Source organism: Ciconia boyciana, chromosome 4, assembly GCF_034638445.1.
Source record: "Ciconia boyciana chromosome 4, ASM3463844v1, whole genome shotgun sequence".
Taxonomy (NCBI): Eukaryota; Metazoa; Chordata; class Aves; order Ciconiiformes; family Ciconiidae; genus Ciconia; species Ciconia boyciana.
In genome coordinates this window covers 56,832,467-56,852,949 of record NC_132937.1, presented here as the reverse complement: position 1 = coordinate 56,852,949, position 20,483 = coordinate 56,832,467, and the positions used below count along the sequence as shown (strand labels likewise).

The 20,483-nt window shown below is 38.0% G+C and overlaps 1 protein-coding gene across 1 annotated transcript in view; it reads left to right on the top strand.

Annotated features, from left to right (window-relative positions):
* The first annotated feature begins 9,037 nt into the window (after positions 1-9,037).
* TMC1 (transmembrane channel like 1) overlaps positions 9,038-20,483 on the top strand; it is a 72,757-nt gene continuing 61,311 nt past the window's right edge. The window contains exons 1-3 of the mRNA XM_072859779.1: positions 9,038-9,077; positions 17,020-17,085; positions 17,215-17,587. Of these exons, the coding sequence (XP_072715880.1) occupies positions 9,038-9,077; positions 17,020-17,085; positions 17,215-17,587 (479 nt within the window). The remainder of the gene's footprint in view (positions 9,078-17,019; positions 17,086-17,214; positions 17,588-20,483) is intronic.

Sequence of the window (20,483 nt, the reverse complement as noted above, 5' to 3'; positions counted from 1 at the left end):
CACCACTTTGCCCATGAGTCCCTCTCTGTCTACAAACAACAAATCTAGGAGGGCACTTTCCTAGTTTGTTCCCTTAGTACCTGCACCAAGAAGTTATCTTCAACATGCTTCAGAAATTTCCTGGGCCTGTTTGTGTCTGCTGTGTGATATTCCCACTTGATATCTGGGAAGTTAAAATCACCCGCAAGGACAGCTGATCTAGAGTTATCCCTTAATTCCTTGTAGAATAATTCATCAGTGTCGTCGTCCTGGCTGGGTGGTTGATAGTAGACTCCCACAACAACATTAACTTTATTTGCTTTCCCCTTCATCCTTATCCAGAGGCTCTCAACCATGTTGTAGCCAGCTGCAAGCACCATACTATCCAGCCCTTCCCTTACATACAGTGCCACCCCCCCACCTTGCCTGCCCTGCCTATCCCTCTTGAAGAGCCTATAACCATCCATCATGGCATCCCAGTCACAGGACTCATCCCACCAGGTTTTGCTTATGCCAATGATGTTGTAGCTCTGGCACTGGGCCAAAGCTTCTAGCTCCTCTTGCTAATGCCTTATATATCTTTATATACTTGAAGAGAAATCTTCAAATGTGATGGTGAGGATGGAAGTAATAATCATAGATTTGGAGGGATGATACAGGTAAATAAATTTATATGACTGATTATTAGAGGAAAACTGGACTTTATTTAAGAAGAGGGGACAGGTAAATGGCAAGGTCCAGTATATTTGAAAATACTTATTTACTCCTGTCCACCTGCCTGTCTCTGTATTTATGTTTGTCTTCTCTCTATCAGATTGTTGGTACATATTGTTCCTGTAAGGATAGGTTCACAAAATTATTTGTAGATGTTTAAGGCTTACAGACACATTTAGGTTTTTGATTAACGTGCCTTCTGAGTACGTGGAGATAAAATTATGTTTCTAAACTTGCTTTTTCTCCCAAATGGAGGAAGAGATGGTATAAAGCATGCATATTTTCTTGCCTTTCTTTCTAGTTCACATTGTTGAGTCGTGCATTTTGTGCATGTCAGCATCCATTTACTGTTAGAAACAACAGCCAAAGAAATGAGGTTTCTGTGTAATACCAAAAGTGGACTGTCTTCAGAGCCTTTATCTCCTGTAGTTAGCTGCAGCCCGGGTGTCGTTCTGAACTTGTTTCGCTTAAGCCATACAAACACACTGAACAGAAGAGAACATTGTTTATGTCACTGCCAAGAATCGTATTTTATCTCTGCCATACAAATGGTTGATCAATTTAAATCTAATAGGTCATGGAAAGGAGGGACAAAACTGACATGATGCAAGATTAATGTGGTTTAATTTCGTGCTTTCTCTTTTGCTGCTTCTAAGCAAAACCTCTGTTGGGCGATCTGCTTTCCTAAGTAATGGCACCGGGATTTTTCTTTGACTGCACGTTCTGTTGTGAATGAAGGCCTTGCTTTAAAGTGCGACTGACTCACATGCATTGCCATCTGCTGATAGCAGCTGAAACTGCAGCTTCTTCATGGCCTGGAGTGTCTCACAGCAAATTGTAACCCGTATAGTTTAACAAAACCTCTATCTATCCATCTATCTATCTAGAAGCTGGAGATATGACATATCATTCATCAACACTGCCTATGTTTCCAGCTTTGCATATTTTTACAAACTGAGTGATATGTTTCGGAGGTGTATGAAGGCTCTTTCCTGACACTTTTCATTATTGTGATAGTCAAAGAATGACAGAAATAATAAACTAATAATCTTTCTCTACTTCTGCAGAAGTTAAGAGTATTAATTAAGTCAATTAATATAATTTTACAGATATATGCGTGTGTATGTGGAGTGCTGAAATTAATGGGTGAGTGTTGCATCACATAATAAATACAATTATGTGCTAATAAAACTGTCGTATTCTTTCCCAGAATTTGGCCAGGTGGCCTTGGCCAGGACTGTGTGACATGGCATGTTAGGCACAGAAAGTGGATACTGAAACCTGCAAGGCATTAAGAAACATTAAGAGGAAAAGAAAAGAAAGCTCCTTCCATGCCTCGTGCTCAGCTGCCTCACCTCCTCTTGGGGATGGCTGGAAGGCTGACTCGGAGTATCAGGACGGTCACTGATATTAAACCTTCGATTTGGGCATCTTATCAAGGTGGTGCTAGAGTTGTCTCTGCTCAGTAATGTGAGGCTGTGTTTTTCCCAAGGATCTTCCCTCTATAAATGATGATACAATGCTGCTGTGTTCAGGAACAAGGACAAGGGTATTCTGAAAAATCTCTTGCAAAATTGCCTTTGTCTTTCAGCAGCTACCAAAGCTTATGCAAAGAAAAGCTCACTTGCAGGTCATAATGGTGTAGTTTTCTATAATTTGTTCAGTAGCTGACAATCTGCATTTTGCCCAAATCACAGTAATTTTAAGACAAGCTTTAGTCTCTGCTACATTTACTGATATTTTTTCAAAGGATCTTTGATGTTGCAAATCATTCTTTCAAGGGGGCTTAACTTTATAGCTTTGGTTTTAATGAGAATGTGATCTTATTTTCAAGCATATATTTGAAGCCTCAGTTTGTTTGTCCAAGGTTGGAGCATAGTAGTATTTTTCCACTCATTGTTGCTTGTACATATGTATACATTTTTGCAGGCCTTCATGCTTTGTTTTCAAAACATTTAATCTTATTTTATTCTTGGTTTGTTCCATGTTCACTTGATACAAGCATATTTATTTCCCTCATCAGCTGAATTGCTGGATTCATGTCTCAAGAGATCATTAATAGTCTAGGAAACCCTTAGCCTGCAGTTAACTTGTTAAAACTTTAACCTATTGTATAAGTTTGTCCAGGGTTGCCAAATAATAAAAGTTATCACTGTTCAGCAGCTGTTCAAGACGTCAGTAATGAATGAGTTAATAGTTTCAAAATCTTTCCTAATAAAGGGATGTCCACATATTAAAGACTGATATTATCATGACACTGACTGGCATCCTTTCTGGCACATCAACTCACAAAAATAAGGCTGAATGTATATGGAAGTTAAAAAATAACTTTTCACTCATATGTTCATATTCTCATAACAACCCTGAGGCAAATCGTTTTTACGGGAAGTCTGCTGTATGAGTAGTTGAAAAGACTGTAAGTAGTATGTTTTTGGGGTTTTTTTCCCCTTCATGAAAACAATTTTCTTTCTGTTCTTCTAGTACTAGGCTTTTCCCAGTACTACAACAGAGACTGCTGTTATGCTTAGCTTGTTTGACCTTGTTCTTTCAGGATACTTATTAGCTCCTAGGAGCAGGCACTGATTGAGTGCATTGGAGGACTATAGGCAGTTATTAATAATCTTTCATTCAGTGGCTGAAGAATTTGTCATTGAATCAACTACTTGTTGCACTGTTCTCCCCTGGACTCCTGCTTTTCACTTGATTTTACAGGAAGTGTGAAACAGAGGTATGAACAGACTGGTTCCTCTTGCTAAAGGTATCATGCCCTCGGTCATTCTGCAAAATTTGCTTTTTTACCTCAGGGTTTTGTTATTTTGCTGAATCTTCACATTCAAGATTTTATTTTCTAACTCCTGACCATGATGGAACATGGTTTAGGTGCTCTTTGTTCTATGTTTTCCCTGAAAAAGAAAAAAAAAAGATGGGTGATTGTTGGTTTTATAGCATTTGCCACGTGCCATGACAGCAGAGGAACCGGAGTGAGGTACAGATGCTAGCTAGGGAATACGTGGAGCTCATTATGATCCTGGTGCCTTCATGAGATATAGAGAGCTCTGCTCCAAGAACATGCAATGGTCAAAGTCCAAAGAGCAGTCCCTGACGATTATTACAACCTTTCTACTTCCTCTGGCATGCACAGTGGTAAGGAGAGTTTTGAGCTGTGCTGCCTGTCTTCTAAGTCCTTTGCAAACAGATTGCCTGAAAAATGCAATGGAACCTTGGAGTGAAAAGTAGTCACTGTTGAATGTTATGTTCTCTGAGTGATAATGGCTTGTGCAAGTGTTATCTGGTGTAGTAGAGTACATTAAAGTGGACATGGTATTTAGGAGGACCTGATCTGTGATTTACGTGGGGCACTGATGGCTGTGGAGTCATAAAATCTCAGGATTTTAGTGCTCCCAAGTACATCCTGCCTCAACCAGTCTGTGCAGGCTAAGGCTTCTGTTCACCCCTTTTTGGCTGCTTCAAGATATGTAACAATTAGTGGTTTTTTAGATCTCATTTTAGAACAAATAAGCAGTAAGTAAGTACTGAGAAGTAAATCTGGAGTCTCTCCATTGAGTGCAGCCACAGCTAAGCAGCAAATGCAATTATCTGAACAGTGTGCCCGTTCGTCAGCATAGCAGGTGCTGCGAGCAGTCAGACATAGCCAGCAGTGTGTGATATCGGATGTTATTAAAGAAAGCAGCTGTATTAACAACCATTCAGTCAGCTATTCATTTTGGCTAGGATAAAGACAAGAATATGATTCTAAGTAGAATTATCTAGCTCTAAGTAGCATTATCGTTAGAGGAAATATATATACACCTATCTTCAGATGAACTTCCCAAATGCTTGCGGCTACAAATTTTCAGAAGTGGTCTAAAGAACAGGGCATATGGATATGTAGAAACTCTGCTGAATACTTCCCTTTCTAATAAAAAATTAATTTGGCAGAATTTGAATTAATGTTTAGGAATTTAAAGCTAGTTTTGAGCTTTTAATGAAACATTCAGATTAATGATGGAGCAGGATAGATTCAGTGATCAAAAGCAATTTGGGTAAATTCCTCTAAATCATATATATCACCCTAATTTCTTGTGATCCACATTAATTGACTAGAAAGTTTTTTAAAAAGGCTTCTTCATGAGACGTCTGATGTTTTTCCTCTGAACCTGGTGATCTTGTCTACCAGGAGAGTGTAAAGCACCTAAGTATAATGAAAAATACATCCCGCTGTACTTTTGGCTTAAATTCCAGTTTTTCAGGTAAACTTGAAATATAGTATTTCAGAAATGTCATAAAAGCTACAAATGGCTTCAGAAACAATAATTGTAGAAGTCTGTTGGAGTTTCATGTAGTTTTTTGACTTAGCTGTTAGATTTCCTTCTCATGAGCTGCTCAGAGACCTCTACCCAAATGAGGTTTTGTCTGCAAGTAGATTTAAGCTGTAGCTGTTTTCTCTGTGAATACCAGTGCGGCAGCAGAGCAAGGTTACTTGTGTTCCTGTTACACAGCATTCCCTAATCAGTGTTCAAGAGCTCAACATGTTGATTTGGGGTTTAATATTCGAAAAGGATGCGAGTTGGCTTTTGAAAGTTTCTTGCATGAAATTAATCAATCTGATTTGTCATCTGACTGTGCCCACCCACCCGCCCAGAGCCACTGTCACCACCCTGCTCTGCTAGCACTGCTGCAGGATGGTGCCCCTCAGAATTTTGCCCCCCATCCCGCCTTGCCTCCTCCTGGTGCAGCCTCCCACTGCTCCCAGAGAAGACTGGTGTAATCATCCACTCAGCTGTGAAAAGATGTGGGATAATGAGGATGGTAGGCACAGGCTTACAAGCTAATGCTGTTCAGGCTCATCTGACTCATTTGGATGCAGCAAGTTAGGGAAAGATAGACGTAAGTATTATGTTACATAGAAAAAGGTGTTTTCACTGGCACAGCTATAGTGCCATGAGTTCAGCTTGTTTTTGTATCCACTTCCAGAATTGTCTGATTTTACCATGTGCTTCAACAGGGCAGAATATACATTTTGTGTGCCTCAAAACAAAATGGCATTTTAAAATCCCATCCTGAAAGGAGTCACCTTTAGCAACAAAGTCTGACAGAAAATTATTTATTGCCCTAAGTTTTACAGTATGTTTAGAAACTGATGGAAAATGCACGTTGAAACATGGAAAAATCAACATTTGGGGCATTTCATTGTGGTAGAAAGGATTCACGGCTAATGTGCAGAAGTGGCAGAAAAGAAATTACAGTGGTTATTTCTTTGTGAATAGGTTGTGGCACTGTAACTTAAATGTTGATTACAAGCAAAATTGATGCTTGCAGATTTACTGAGGGACTAATGTTAGTACCAAACATAGTTATGTCATTGTTCTTTGGTGTCATCTTTATCTCCCTTGGATGGGTTTATCTGGTTGGCAGATGGCTATCAAAGAGGTTATCAGTTTAGCAGGATGAGGAAAGGTATGTGGACCAATAGTTTCCACTTCCTCTTCATTACAGGTTTTTCCATGAGTTTCAGCTGTGGTAAAGGGATAAATGTGTATTTCCATCCTCATCTTTGTGTACCATGCATGTTTCAACACTTTGAATATACAGTAAGGGTCTCTGACAAGGAGATAACAGAGTTGAACAAAGAAACAAAAATGTGGCATGTTTGCTAACAACAGAAATATTTGCAGTGTTCAGCGAGCTCATTTATGAATGAGACCGGTTTTCTGAACCTGTCTGCACTGGGGCCATTTTCATCATTTTTTACATATTAAAACCACTCTGTGTTGTTCTGATTTTATTGCTATTAAATAGATCTAAATTAAATTAAAGGCCTTTTTTTTGCAAGACTGGTGTGCTGTAAAGAGAACCTTGTGTAAATGAAAACTGTCCATGCTCTCTATGCAGTCATTTATATTTGTGCTAGAGAAGCAGTAGGAAGCTATGAAGTTAAATTGGTACAGTTTGTCCTCAATCTCTGCTTAGTATTTGGTCTCCAAGGATAAACAGAAATATAGGATGTAGCTTCGTGCTATGTTATCTCCAGTCTGTCTTTAAAGGTTTGCACCCTCTTTCTGCCTCCTGACCCTGGCTGCCCTTTTCCACATCGTGTCACAATTTGACTCCCCCTTCTGTGCTAATACAATTGTTTGTGGGACCGTGCTGTGGATGGGATCACTGCACTAAGCTGACTTAAGAAAATGATTATTTGCTTTGATTAGTGAGCCAGTTTACCGGGCAGCCCCATGGACAATTTTAGTGGTACATTAGTGAGGGCAGCAAGTGGTGGAACTCATAGAGACGTTTGACTCCTTCAGCCACAAAAGTAAACCACAAACCAGACTGGATCTGGCTTGTCTACACTAAAAAAGTTGTACTGTGGTAAAAGTATCCAACTAAATCTGATCACTGTCTGAGTCAGGAGACCTTGAGAAACAAATAAAATGGAGTGTGCAATACACCTATATCATAGCAAATGTTCACCCAGAGACCACATTCAGACTGCATATATGACCTTAATTCTTTTATTTATCTATCTTTTTTAATACTGCCTTTACATCTTTGATATTCATGTAATGTTATTTTTGTTGGTAAGGCTAATAAATCAGCCCTCAATCTATGTCCCTATCCTTTTCATATATCTAGTCAAATGTTTTCCAATGTGGCTAAAAAATGAAAGTGAGGTATTATTAACTTAAATTTCTGATGAAGACTTATACAGTTCCATCAAGACTATGGTCCTGATTTGACTGCAACTGCAAAACATCTCATTACAATGCTTTCACTGCTTCTTTTTGCAAGTACTTGCAGAATCATTAACTTCAATACCATGCTCATAATTCCTCCCAAAATGTTCTTCTTTCTGTTATTGAAAAAGTACAGAAGTCTACCAACTGAATTTTTAGAACATGATTATTCTTTTTGTGAGTTCTTAAAACCATGGCTTATTAGACATGGTCTAACTGTGGATTTTCAGAGATGATTTGAATATTTTCTTGCATTTCTTTTTTGCATTAGAAGTCTTTCCCAAGTATATAAAAGCACAGGACCTAGGATGTCGTATAATGACTAATATGAGAAAGCAGTAAAGGAAATAATAATAGTTCAGAAAACATGTTTTACTGACAAAGGCATAGGGCCTCTTATAATTGTATATGTAGACTTAATCTCTTTGGGAATATTTGAAACATAGGTTGTTAATGTTCTAACAGAAATAGGACTAAATACCTGGATGTGTTTTGTCTGTAAACTGAATTTGAAGTCAGTCCAAACAACACCCACAAACATTTTCAGCATTTCCAAAAGACCCTCGATGCGAAAATTTGAAAATGAAAATGTAAGTAAGCCAGCATCACTGGATAAACTTCCGGGTAAACTTCCTTCAGACATCTGAATGACAGCTCCAAAGAAAAACAAATGGCTTTCATAGTCCTGTTGATAAGAAGATCCAGAAATACTCAGGAGCATCTGAGAATGTGGGGTATTCTGCAGATCCTTACCCCTTTTTTCAAGCTGAGTCACACTGAAAGAATTCCAGATGAGGAATACTGGGGAAGCTATGAAGGAATTATCTAGTTAAATACAGATTGAGAGTTGCATTTTATGTTGTTTTATTTGTAGCAAGTTGTTTCAAATCTTTTACTTCCAAGCCTAACATGTTATGTTAGCTAAATTTTTGCTTTGTTTCACCATTAAGCTTGTCTGGTGTTGTAGATATAAGGTGAATCAGGGTAAAACTGGTAAACTTGGGATGTAATACCTGCATAAAGGCAGAAGCAAGGAGTCTTAACGGAACTGCAAGGAGATGCAAATATAAACCAGCAGATATATCAACATCCAGCCTTTTGCTATCAGTGTCAGGCTGTTAAAGCTATGCAATTTAAATATGTCTAAGGTAAAAGCTGTTTTTCATGAGAAAAAAAAAATCCACATAATGTCCTCCACATGCTGAAGTGTAGACCTGTATACAGCATCAGAGTGTGCCTGAGTGGACAATGTGCAACATCTTTGCTCAGTAAGGCACTTGAGCATTTAAACATTAGTGTTAGTCATAAGTAAGTACATTGCAGGAGAGGGTTTTTTTTTTTTCAGTAATAATAATAAAGAAGGTGAACAACTTCTTCCATTCTTTTGACCCTAGCATGCCAACCCTAAATAGTAAACTAAACATTCATGAAAGATTAATCACTTAGGAAATTAGTATCTTCTTATATTTCAGTCAGTGAAACTTCACCAGCACCATCCATTCAGTAACAGACAAGATGATGTTGATGTGGTACACTTCATCTTGAACCACTCACCCTTCAGATGATCTCTTATACAGGTAGCAGCTGGAGCAGCCCTGTAAAATACAGTCACGATGCCTAAACATGAAAAGCCAACCACCATTGAAGGAAATGGTAATTACAACTCTAATTATGCATCTTAAGCACATACTCATTTTCTGCATGTAGCTCAACAGTGTGCAAGTTTTCTTTTCTTCTTGTTCTTTCTAATACAAAATCTCCTTTGTCATAATTCATTACCTTTTGTTCAGAAATGTATTTTACTTGGCTTTTGAAAGCAACTTTGCTGTGTAAGTTCGCTAGTAGTAGCATGGCAGTGTGGCTTTCTACTGGTTAGTAAATCAAAAGGGTGCAACCACAGCCTTGTTAATTGTCTTACATTTATGTGTAGTTTATACAGAAGATTAAGAAAACAAGGGTATTTTGTGGGTTCTGTAAGCTGCACAAAGGCAATGCCTCTTTTTGTTATTGCTTTCAGTATTTGGTATGAAATGCCAAACATTCTTCATAGTAAGATTAACTATATTTCTATACTGATACTGCACTGTTCTGGGTGTAAGAAATGTTTTTGTAGGATGGTAACACCTAATGGCTTGTTCTGGCAAAGCACAGGGCAATTATTTGGTATGGGAAGTGCTTTCAGTTCTCATGGGCAATATTCCTCTTTGCAAAATATGGATCTTTTTTGTATAGAACAAGCATGACATTTCTGATCTTCAGCATGGAAGAAAATTGCCAGGGACCTTATTCTAGACTGGTTTCTGAAGGAGTTAATTAGATCTTGTTAAGTACCAGGGCTGGTACTACTAAACAGTGCTTTCTATATTTTTAATCCACACTTGTAACCTGCGATAGTAATAAAATGGGTTCTGCTTCCATAGAAAATATCAGAAAGGACTGCTTAGTATTTTGCAGAATAGAACATATAGTTCATTTTAAGAGTCCATCCTATTTTCTTTCCTTTTGTTTTCTGAGCACCTTCATTGTTTTTGGCCACCAGTTTTTTCTACAAGTCCCTTTACTGACCAATTTAATTTTCAAGCAGTACATGCTAATGGAGCTTATTTTAACATGAGAGAAGCACAGAATTTCATATAGCATAGGCAAAATACTTACCAGCTTCAGCAGAATTTTCATCTGAATAAGAAACAAAATGAGCACGAACATTTATTCTAATGAACAAATTCTTAGAATGTCAAGGTTCTAAGTTCACTGTAAACATCTGCCTTCTACTTGCAGATATCTGACTGAATTGACTTATCTTCTGATTCAGTGACTTTATTACTCATTCAAAGTACAGAGGTTAGCATTCCCATGTTGAATAAAAACCACACATCTTCGTCTTTAGGTTGCAGAATCATGATCACTCTTTGACACATTTTGCATGAAAATTTATCCTGTACATAATTTATAATAAAATCTAACTACCTTAATGACAGCTATGAGTATATTTGGAGATGAGATCATGTGAGTAAATTCAAGACTCAGTCTTGATTTAAGAAGACTTAAAGAGCTGGAGCGCCACTATAAGTAACTATAAGACCCCTTCAGAATGCGGTTCTGAGTCCACTTTTGACTTAAAATGTTCCAAGGGCTGGAGTTAGTCAGCACAGAACTCAGGCACTAATCTAGTTGCAATTTCTTTACAGGAGGTTTTGCTTCATCATTGCTGACTGTCCTGAGGAATATTCTTGCAAAGAATGGACCACACCAGCAGTTGCAAAAATGCAGTCTAGGGCCATACATTTTTGCTTTTTGATATCTTTAGCTCTAGTGAAGACCTGGTTTGGCCGTTCTTCTTGTTTCATAACATGTCTTCTGCAAAATCTATGATAGTAGGACATATATGGTTCATTACACTGAGTTCATGAATATGAATTCATTGTTCTAGGCTTCTCATACAGGAAAAGAAGACTTAGGGCACAAATCTTCAGATTGGATGTTTAAAAGAGATCAGATGGAAAGTACCTATTATCCTCTAAAAATAATAAACAGAATCTGTGGTGAGCTGGTCAGCTGTAGGTATCAGCCTTAAAAGAGCTGTCTTCTCAGGATGTAGTCAAAGATACAATTGACTTCAGATCCACTAAGAATGCGACATTTGTAACTTGAACATAAACTGTTTTCTCCATATTAACACGTGCTTTTCCCATGCTAACAGTACTGTGAATGAATTACAATAAACTAAGTAAATCACCTTTCAGAACTTGAAAAGGTCAGATTGGTATTATTTACTGCAGTCTCACACTTTCCAGAATGCATTGGACAATTAATATTCTGATCCTAATTCTTGCAGTAAAGGCTGCAATGAAAATGAAAAATTGCCGACCATCAAGCCAACTGTGTGATGAAGACACAGTGCAAACGTGGTTTCTCCTTGTTGTTTTATTACAGTAACCAATGGGTCCTGCAAGCTTGTCAGATCTCTGGTCTTGGGTAGGACAAAGCACTACATGGTTAGGTCTTTGTCTGGCATAGGTAGGGAAAGGTGGGAAAGCTTATTGTCCCTCAGGCAACTTCTGGAAACTCTTTGGGTGTAAGAATTGTGCAGGCCACAGCACATACATTAAGACTAATAAGTCTTCTAAGACACTAGTGGCTTTATCATATTGTATTATAAATATTCTGCCTACCTTAGTATTTACAACCTTGCCGATTCAGGTGCAGAAAAATAAGCACTGTATTTGCTAGTGTGAATGTAACGGAATAGGAATTATTACTTTGCTTCATAAATTCATAGCTATTGCTGGACAGGATATTTTTTTAGGTTGTGATTTTTATTTTAGTCTGTTGGAAGAAAAAATTGCAACACTAACTGGGAAAAACATAGAAGAAAAATCAAGCCTGGTCTCAAATACTAGGTGTTCTGATTGTTCTATAAATGTAACTTTTATTTGTAATTTCTGTGTTTCAAGTCCCCTTCTCCTGTGCCCAAGGTCAGCCAAGCTGTTTTTCTCAATGTTTGGAAATACACTAAGAGGATGGGGTCTATAGTATTAAGGTCTCAAATCTTGGCTGTTGAAGTCTGCACCAATTCACTCTTGCCATAGACTTTCTGTGAGATCTTGGTATAGTGTTTCTGGTGTGTTTCACAGCTGTTACTTCTAGTGATATTTATCATCACAGAAATGTTGTGGGACACTGTCATATTTACATGATCAGAAAGAATAGTATGGAAACATATGTAAATACCTAGAATTGAATATTATACAACTCTTCCTATTCTTTTTGACTAATACTTCAGGTGCATTTGTTGGCTAATATGATCTTGCCTTGCTGACATTTCTACATGTTGGACACCAAGTTTGTTAGCTATCTAGGCTGATGTCTTTCTGGCACTGAAAAAAGTCCAGTACGATCCAGTCCAGAGGAAGACACAATAATTGCTTGCAAGGCTCTATCTGCATATGATCCATTTCATTGGCTTGACAATTAATTAATAAAGTAGAAATTTATTTTATAACATACAGAAGAAGTCTGATAGCATTTTTTGAATTACGGATTACTTTGCATACCACTGAATTTTTTTTATGGCACCAGCATGGACAATTGCTTAGCAGCAGTCAGTTTTACATAGTAGTAATGTGAACAGTAATACTGCAACAGTGGGCCATATTTTACGGGGTAGTTCCGAGAATCATTATCCCTCTCACAGTGGAAAATGAAGGAAACTTTGTCAGTATAAGACGAGTTTAAAAAAACCCCAAAACATAAAATCTAAGTAGTACCCTCTGATAAGTGGTGTACCAAAAACTTGGGAAAATAAGGGAAGGTTACAACAGCCCCCACAATCTGCTAAATGCCCACCTCATATAGCAAAGACTCCCATGGTTTTATACATTGTTTTTCTGTCCTTGATTTCCTCACCAGCCAACACATCAACATTTTGAGCTCTCTCCTGAGCTGTCTGATGTTCTGTCTTCACTGCAGTCTCTGACTTGCAGGTTAGTCTGAGCCCATATTCAGGATGCCCTCCTTTAGTCTTGTTGGCTCATTTGTGGCTATAGTCTAAAACAGAAATAAGACTTCAAGTAAAATGATAGCTTACTCAGATTACACTTTCCCTGCCCTTAGTCTAGAAAGATGAGAAAGTTTTCCTTAAACTACTGTAGAAAAAAAAAAAAAACACAGAAAGTGATTGGGTTTCCTGGAGCATAAGGAGTTATGGACTATAGCTCCAAATATACCTAATGATATATATATCATTAGGGCAGGATGATGTATCCTGGAAGATGTAACAGCTGAGCAATAGTTTGCTCTGGGTCACATAAACTCAAGTTAGCTGACTAAAAGCCTAATAACATTATATTAGCCCTATGAATATTAATACCGTGAAGAAATGAGGTCCTATCAACCCTTTTCTGGAACTATGAGTAATTTTAGACAGTGCTTTAGTGAGGCTTAGTTGACTTTAGTGGACGATTCACTGACCTTTTGATAAGTGGGATCACACAAAGATCTGTTTAAAAAAGCAGAAGGCAAGTATATAAACCTAAAAGGATCGCACATAGTGATGATTTTGTTTCTGCATCAAAGACTATACATTTCTATTTTAACAAACCAGAACATCAAAAATGTTCTTCAGTTTTCCTATAGGATGATAATACAGTGCCTGAGGAATGCACTCTGTTGTTTCTCTATGTTGTGAAACATAGAGAATTACATAGGAAAACATTTAAATTTAGTGCTAAACTGCATCTAGATTTAGTGTCACCATGAAATGTAATTTGTGTAACATTGAAATGCTTCTCCAATAATTCAGTAAGACAGGGTTTGCCACAAGCAGCTAAAGTGCTGAGTTATGAGCTGCCTAGCCTCTTGCTTTCCTCTTTGAAAAGTATTACAGAGTTAATGACCTGAAATAGCTTTCTAATAATAATAAACACTGTAATGATTATTTATCTCTTATTGCTCAAATACCCAACCAACTAACAACATTGGTCTTTTAATGACATGTGCAAAACCCCCAAACACAAAAAGACAATTATTAATACAGCTTATCTGAATTACAAGTCTCTGGGGATAGCTGTAATGTGGGTGCAGTGTGGGGTGGCTATGTAGCTTACATGAACTCATGCATATATGCTGTTCAGGACAGACCTCAGGGGTGGTAAAGCTCCTTCATCCCCCCTCCTCAGCAACTTTGTTCCTCCTAAGCAGCACCAACTGCTATCACAGCTGACACAAGTGAATATCTTTTAGTTCTACCCTGAGCTTCAGCTTTTATGCTAGTGAGACAGCTCACGACATGCAAGTAGAGTGCGAGGAAATTGGAGGATTGGAGAGTCCTCCTTGGCTTCCAGATTCTTTTAAAAATAAATTCTAGCACAATGCTTTCTGCATCATACCCCAAGACCTGGGAGAGATCTCTTGTTTTGTGGATACACCAGAATGAGAAGGACAAACCTCTAACAGTCTTCATATCAACACATTTCATCCCTCTATGAGCATGGGGCTGTGGAGACAGGAGTGTTCTGAAGTTGAGTTTGCAGCTATAGTTTTAAATTTTTGCAGAAATAACTTGAAGCTGCACTTGTGCTTGTTCGGTATGTCTGTAGTACCCACTACTCTTCTAGTTGCATGATTCCATGTAATCACTGGTCATTTTTTCTAGGCTTGTTTTGTGGCAATATATACTTCTGTTTGATTTTATGCTTTTTCTTAAGTACTTTAAAAACTTTTTCTTTATCACTCATGTGCCTGAGCATTTAGATTAAAAAAAGACATAACCATGCAGGAGTCACTATTTAGATACACTCCCCTCTAGCAATGTTCCCACTACTTTCTTCAAGCAGCCTGAAATCTATTAATTAGTTTAACACTTTATTTTACCTGAAGTGTTGGGTTCAGACTAGTGCATTTGTTACCCGTATGCTATTAGAATTAATTAAACCCCAACAGCTACCTTCTGCCCTGCTTAAGCCTCTGTGTTGCACAGTCCATTGTCACTTTCACTATTATGTCAATATGATGTCAACTTGAGCACGATACACTTTCACTGCTAATGTGTGTTTCAGTATATACGATAAACCTCCATCTGTTTGCTTGTTGTATGTGCTCAACAGAATCTGCAGTGAGGCCAATCTTGTACCATTAAAGTGCTTCCCTGGGAATTTCTGTTTGGCTGGAGGAGATAAGCAAAAGCATTAGCTGCAATAAAACACCATGCCCTATTGTTGCATGCAAAGTATCTCTTTAGAAGTGTCTGTCTTCATCTCTGCAAGCTTTCAATAGCAACGTAATGATCTTTGTCAAATGGAGATCCTGTTACTGTCAGCAGCAGAAGGCATATGTCCAAACAGAACAAAGGAGCACTTATTTTCACATTCCACTGATGATAGTGAATGATGACATTTTTGCATAGTCTTAAAAAATTGTTGTGCAGATGCTGTGGAAATGATAGAAAATATAATTACAATGAAATGTTTTGTGGAGGGAAATTAGACTCCCTACATATATCCCAGTTTTAAAATGCCTATCAAATTCTGGATAATAACCCTTTGCACATTATTGCACACAGTGAAACAAGACCCTAGATTCCTTCTTGTTTGCAGCCTTACATATTTTACTGCTTTTCTTTGATACTGGGTAAAGCTAAGAAGTTGTGCCTGATAGTTAGCTACAGCAGTCCCTACATAAATCAATTTGTGTATAAATTTTCAATGAATCACTAATGGCTTAATAAAACTTATAAAAGGAACTAGGGAACTAGGGAATGGGTGGAGAAAGACAGGAGATAAAGAAAAATTCAGAAGTATTACAGATGAGGGAAGAAGGAGATAACTTCTAGCCTGAAAAATGCAAATATGACATGATCATGACATGTCACCTGTCCTGTCTGTACAGAGGGCAAATTAGACAACATACATCTGGAACATACATGGTATATAGGAGTGGAATGACAGCTGCCTATTTCTATTTATGGTAATATTTCTTAGTCTTCTCATTAATCTCCTACTACCACATATTGCTATATATTTCACTGATGTGTCTCAAGTGCTGTCCCACAGGTACAAGCTTAAGTTCCTATTAGCCTATTAGCCTCTTAGTTCCTGGTTTTTCAGGTAGTAGTTGGATTGCTTCTGAAGAGCCATTGCTGGTGAATACCACAGGCAGTTTCAGGAGTGACCTGTTAAATAATGTGCTACCAATATTTGCAGAGAGCATATTAATTAAATATTATGATGGATATAATGTGTATGAAAGAGAGGAGTATTTTTCTTTCTTCTCTATATATGCATGATCCCAGTTTCAAAGTGTACCAGGCAAATGAATTGGATACTTTCCTGGTTATTGATGGGTAGCAGAGACAGTATCTCTTATTGAACTTACTGAGACTGAAAAACTTAAGCAAGAGATCCACCCAAAGCAAAGACGTTTCTGAACGGAAATACTACTTGCTTCTGTAAATAGGCTCTCTCTAGAGTCTCCGATGTTTTTACCATCTCCTGAGTGGTAGAAGAGGACTGTGGTACAGCATACAAGTGAGCTGGGTCAACTTTTGTCACTATGCTTAGAGATTTGGTTGCTGGAACTGAGAGTACGTCTCCTCTTTCTTCTGGGACTGCGCTTTTCAGCCATGCTGCAGCTATGAAGCTTCATGCTCTCCAGTCAGTCAAACTGGAAGACAATTCTTTTAATCTTCTTTAATCTCAGCCAGTGCTTATCTTTCACAAGTTTAAGAAAATATCTGAGAATTACCTGAGAAGCATTTTCATCTTCCTTGTTCTTTTCCTCAAATTGTAGGAACAACCTCAAATTGTTCCTCAAATCGTGTTTCTTTTTGAGGGTCCTCCTGTCCTACATCTTCCATGAGAGGGAGTTCTTCATTGCATCACTTTGGGGCTCACTTATTTGAGTGCTGAAGGAAAGTGTAACTATTTTTTCTGTCTTCATTTTATTTCTTGAAAACTATTTGCCATGTTCCAAAAAGCTGGGTTTGTGAAATGCTGTAAGGGAGTACAATGCAGTAATTGCCAAGAATTTCTTAAAACCCCTGCATTCCTAATGACTGATACACACTTCACATGCACTGGCCTTTGTTTTCACTCCACAGATGGCAGTGATGTTGGCAATGAAGAAGGCAGTGCAGCTCAGAATGAAGAAAATGTTAAAGGAACAGGTCAGTAGTGTGGATTACTTTGAGGCTACACTCAGATGTTTTCTGATTATCTATATGAATGAAGGAGGAGGAAAGGTCTCCTTCTAACATACTGCCTTCTCTCATGTATTTTTTTTTCCTCCATCACAGATAAAGAGGGGAAGAGAGCAACACCAAGAACCAGAAGGGGACATGGCAGAGGGAGAGCCAGGCGTGGTGGTGAGGAGGATGAGGATGACGAAGATGGGATAAGGAGAGCTGAGCATCGCAGACACAGAAACCGTAGAGGACGGGGACGAGCAGCTGGAAATGAAGGCAGTGATTCTGATGGGGATCCTGCAAAAGCCAGGAAGAACCAGGCAAATCAGAAATCCAAGGAAGATGGTGAAGATGAAGAAGATGAGAAAGGGGGTAAAAGTGGGAAAGGCAAAAATGAGAAGAAACAGGACAAAAAGCCTGATAAGAAAGGGAAAAAAGAGAAGACTAACAAGAAGAAAAAAGACAAAAAGAAATCAGGATCTGGGTAATTCAGTAAATTATTTTTTTTTAATATAAAATCATGGTTATCTTACATAAAACCTGCTTTCATTTATAGCTGTGAAATACCAAGAGTCAGTATGACTCCCTTACTCATTACAGCCCAATTAGAGCTGGACAGATATTTTTTTTTTCCTGCAGTGAGGAAATGCTGGCTGAGTGAAATGGAAACTTTCCACAAAGCCATATCCACTTTGGTGGAAAGAAGTCAGGTGTTTGTCACGGGTCCACGGTGGAACCTTGGGAAATGACCAGCCAGACCTTTCTGGGACTACTGATACTCTGAGGATTAGGTAAAATCTGGTCAGGCGGAACTGGAACTCAAGCCAAGGTGACCCTTATTGTAGGTAAATATCTTAAGTTTATGAGCCGTTCTCTGGAGAAAGGGAGTGAAAATGACAGAGAAGGGGAGCTAATAACAGAGAGAGGTGATAACAGGTGAGATGTCTCTTGCTTTTTCCTTTCCCCAAAACTAAAATCCACCAAACCACAAGCTGATAACCCTCCAAAGACCCAAGGTCTAGTTTTACTTCCAGTGCAGAACTAAAATCTTGCCACTTTTCACAAGAATGAGTTCTTGTTTCCCAGCCAGGTTTGAGCCAGCTTTTTATAAAAGATCAGTGCCAAAATTTCAAGAACCCAGAACCAAGGACTGAGATGGGATTTTCCAGTCTGTCTCCCGCTCACTCTGTCTGAAATATTACCGTTCACTTTTCCAAAGCATTCAATGCAACCTGGGTCTTTGGGAGACCCCACTGACACAGAGCACTTCAGAAAATTATTTTATGTTTTTCTGCCATCCTGACATTCTCTTGCTGCCTGTCCCTTCTCATGCTAATGAAAGGAAAAAACCCCTGGGAATGGTGTATAATGGAGCAAATGGAGCTAGGCATGCTTATCTCAGTGGAGAGAGAGAGAGATTCCCCTTCCTCCATTCAGCACTTGCTACAGCTGTTTGTGTTCCCAAAGGCATCACTGGAGAGCACATCAAGGAGTCAAAGGAAAGAAAAAATACAGTGAGACATGCTATTGCATTAATTTGTCTATGATCCCATTTCAATATACTTCTACTTCATTTCCCTTCCCTACAAGAATGCCTAAAATCTTTCTTTGTGCTGGCACTTCACTATGGTGCCAATTATACCCCCCTGTGCAATTTCCTGTACTCAAATAACAACAGTCCTGAATGTGTCAATCCATGTTCCTTTGCTTACTATTGTCTTCCATTGTAAACATTTATTGAGCATTAATTAAAAAAAGACCACTGAAAATATAAAATTGAATGAGGGCACAATGTTTTTCATTGTCTTCTGAAGTTCTTAACATTGAAATACATATGTTTGGACTAAATAATTAGTAATTGCTACCTGGATCAAGACTTTGTTCTTGAAGTAATAAGCATAACATTTGAGGAAAAACTGGGGATGCTCTGGAAGATACCTCAAGAACATTATATTTTTAAACTTTTAGGAGACCAATTGACAAGATTGCAGAGTAATAAACATATGAATATTGTAGAAGATTTTTAGAAGAAAAATGAAAATAATGTAAGAACAAAGGAAAATAGGCTGGTCATCAGTTCAGCTGTGATTCAGATAAAGGATTTGCAGACCTTCAGGACAGAAGAGAACGGTGACAGCATAGAAATATAGCCTGTCTAGCAAGTCCATGGGGACATATCACAACAAATGCTATGTACTGTTTAAAAGTACATCTTGCTGATGCAATTTTTAATTGCCAAGATATTTCAGCATGAAAAAGCATGATAAGAGTAAAATAAGAAGTTGAGAAAGAAAAAAAATGAAAAAACCCAAACCAAAAAGAAAAGTAGAATTGAAAGTGATATCATTCCACAGGGAGATAATATTGTATTTGCTGCTGTCATTGTGGATTTTGCTAACCTTTACAAACATTGCCCTTTTTTGCTAGGTCACAGTACAAATCAGTAGAATCTGGTGCTGTTACCCTCTTCCTCCCCCTTACTTTTCACCTAAATCAGGAAAACCTCTTTATGCCCTAATTATTTTATGTAAAGGACATAAAAGAACCCTAGATGAACTCTGTGTTGATTTTTTTTTTTTTTAACCTGATTATTTTGATCTCTGCTAATTTCTGGTAGTGAATTTCACAGGGTAATTAATTCCATGGCAAAAATAGTTATTTCTGGGTGAGTTTTAAATCTTCTGCTCTTAGATGCTATTGGTTGTTGATGTGGTTGATTCCTACCTGTTAATGAGGGTGTGACAAGGCCCCGCTCTACACTGTTCATAATCATCATCCCAAAAATATTAATGGTAAATTGCTCCTTATAGTCTCACTGTGAAGATCTATGATATTCCTATGTTGAAAAGCTATTTTGTTCTTTACTGGTTTGTCTAATTGTGACTGATTGGTCTTAGATAGAAACTGTAGGCAGTCACCTGAGCTACAAATCCTCAGAGAAGCAATCTTATATTCTGCCTAGCCTGTGCAATTTCTGTTTTTACTGTATAGGTCTATAGGTGAGCAAATCAACTGATTTTTAGTAGTATTACTCAAGAGTATAAAGCTTATGCAAAAGTGCAGAGGTACATGGAAGATTAAGTCAGTAGAGGCACTGCATCTTTTTGCTATCAGAAATATTGCTGAAGAGCACTAAATATCAGGGGATGTTATGGGAATTATCAATAAACAATAGAATTTTCCCAAAAAACAGGGAAGAAATGTAGTCAAACTTATTCACTCGTCACTCTAGACTCTTAAAGTCCTACCAGTCTTCTCCCTGAAAACATCCAAGCTCCAAGAAAACATTTTCATCTTAATTTTTACCTCTATAAAATGGCTTTTACAAAAATAATGAGAAAAGTAGATTACATCCATAAAGAGGAGATGAAACTAAAACC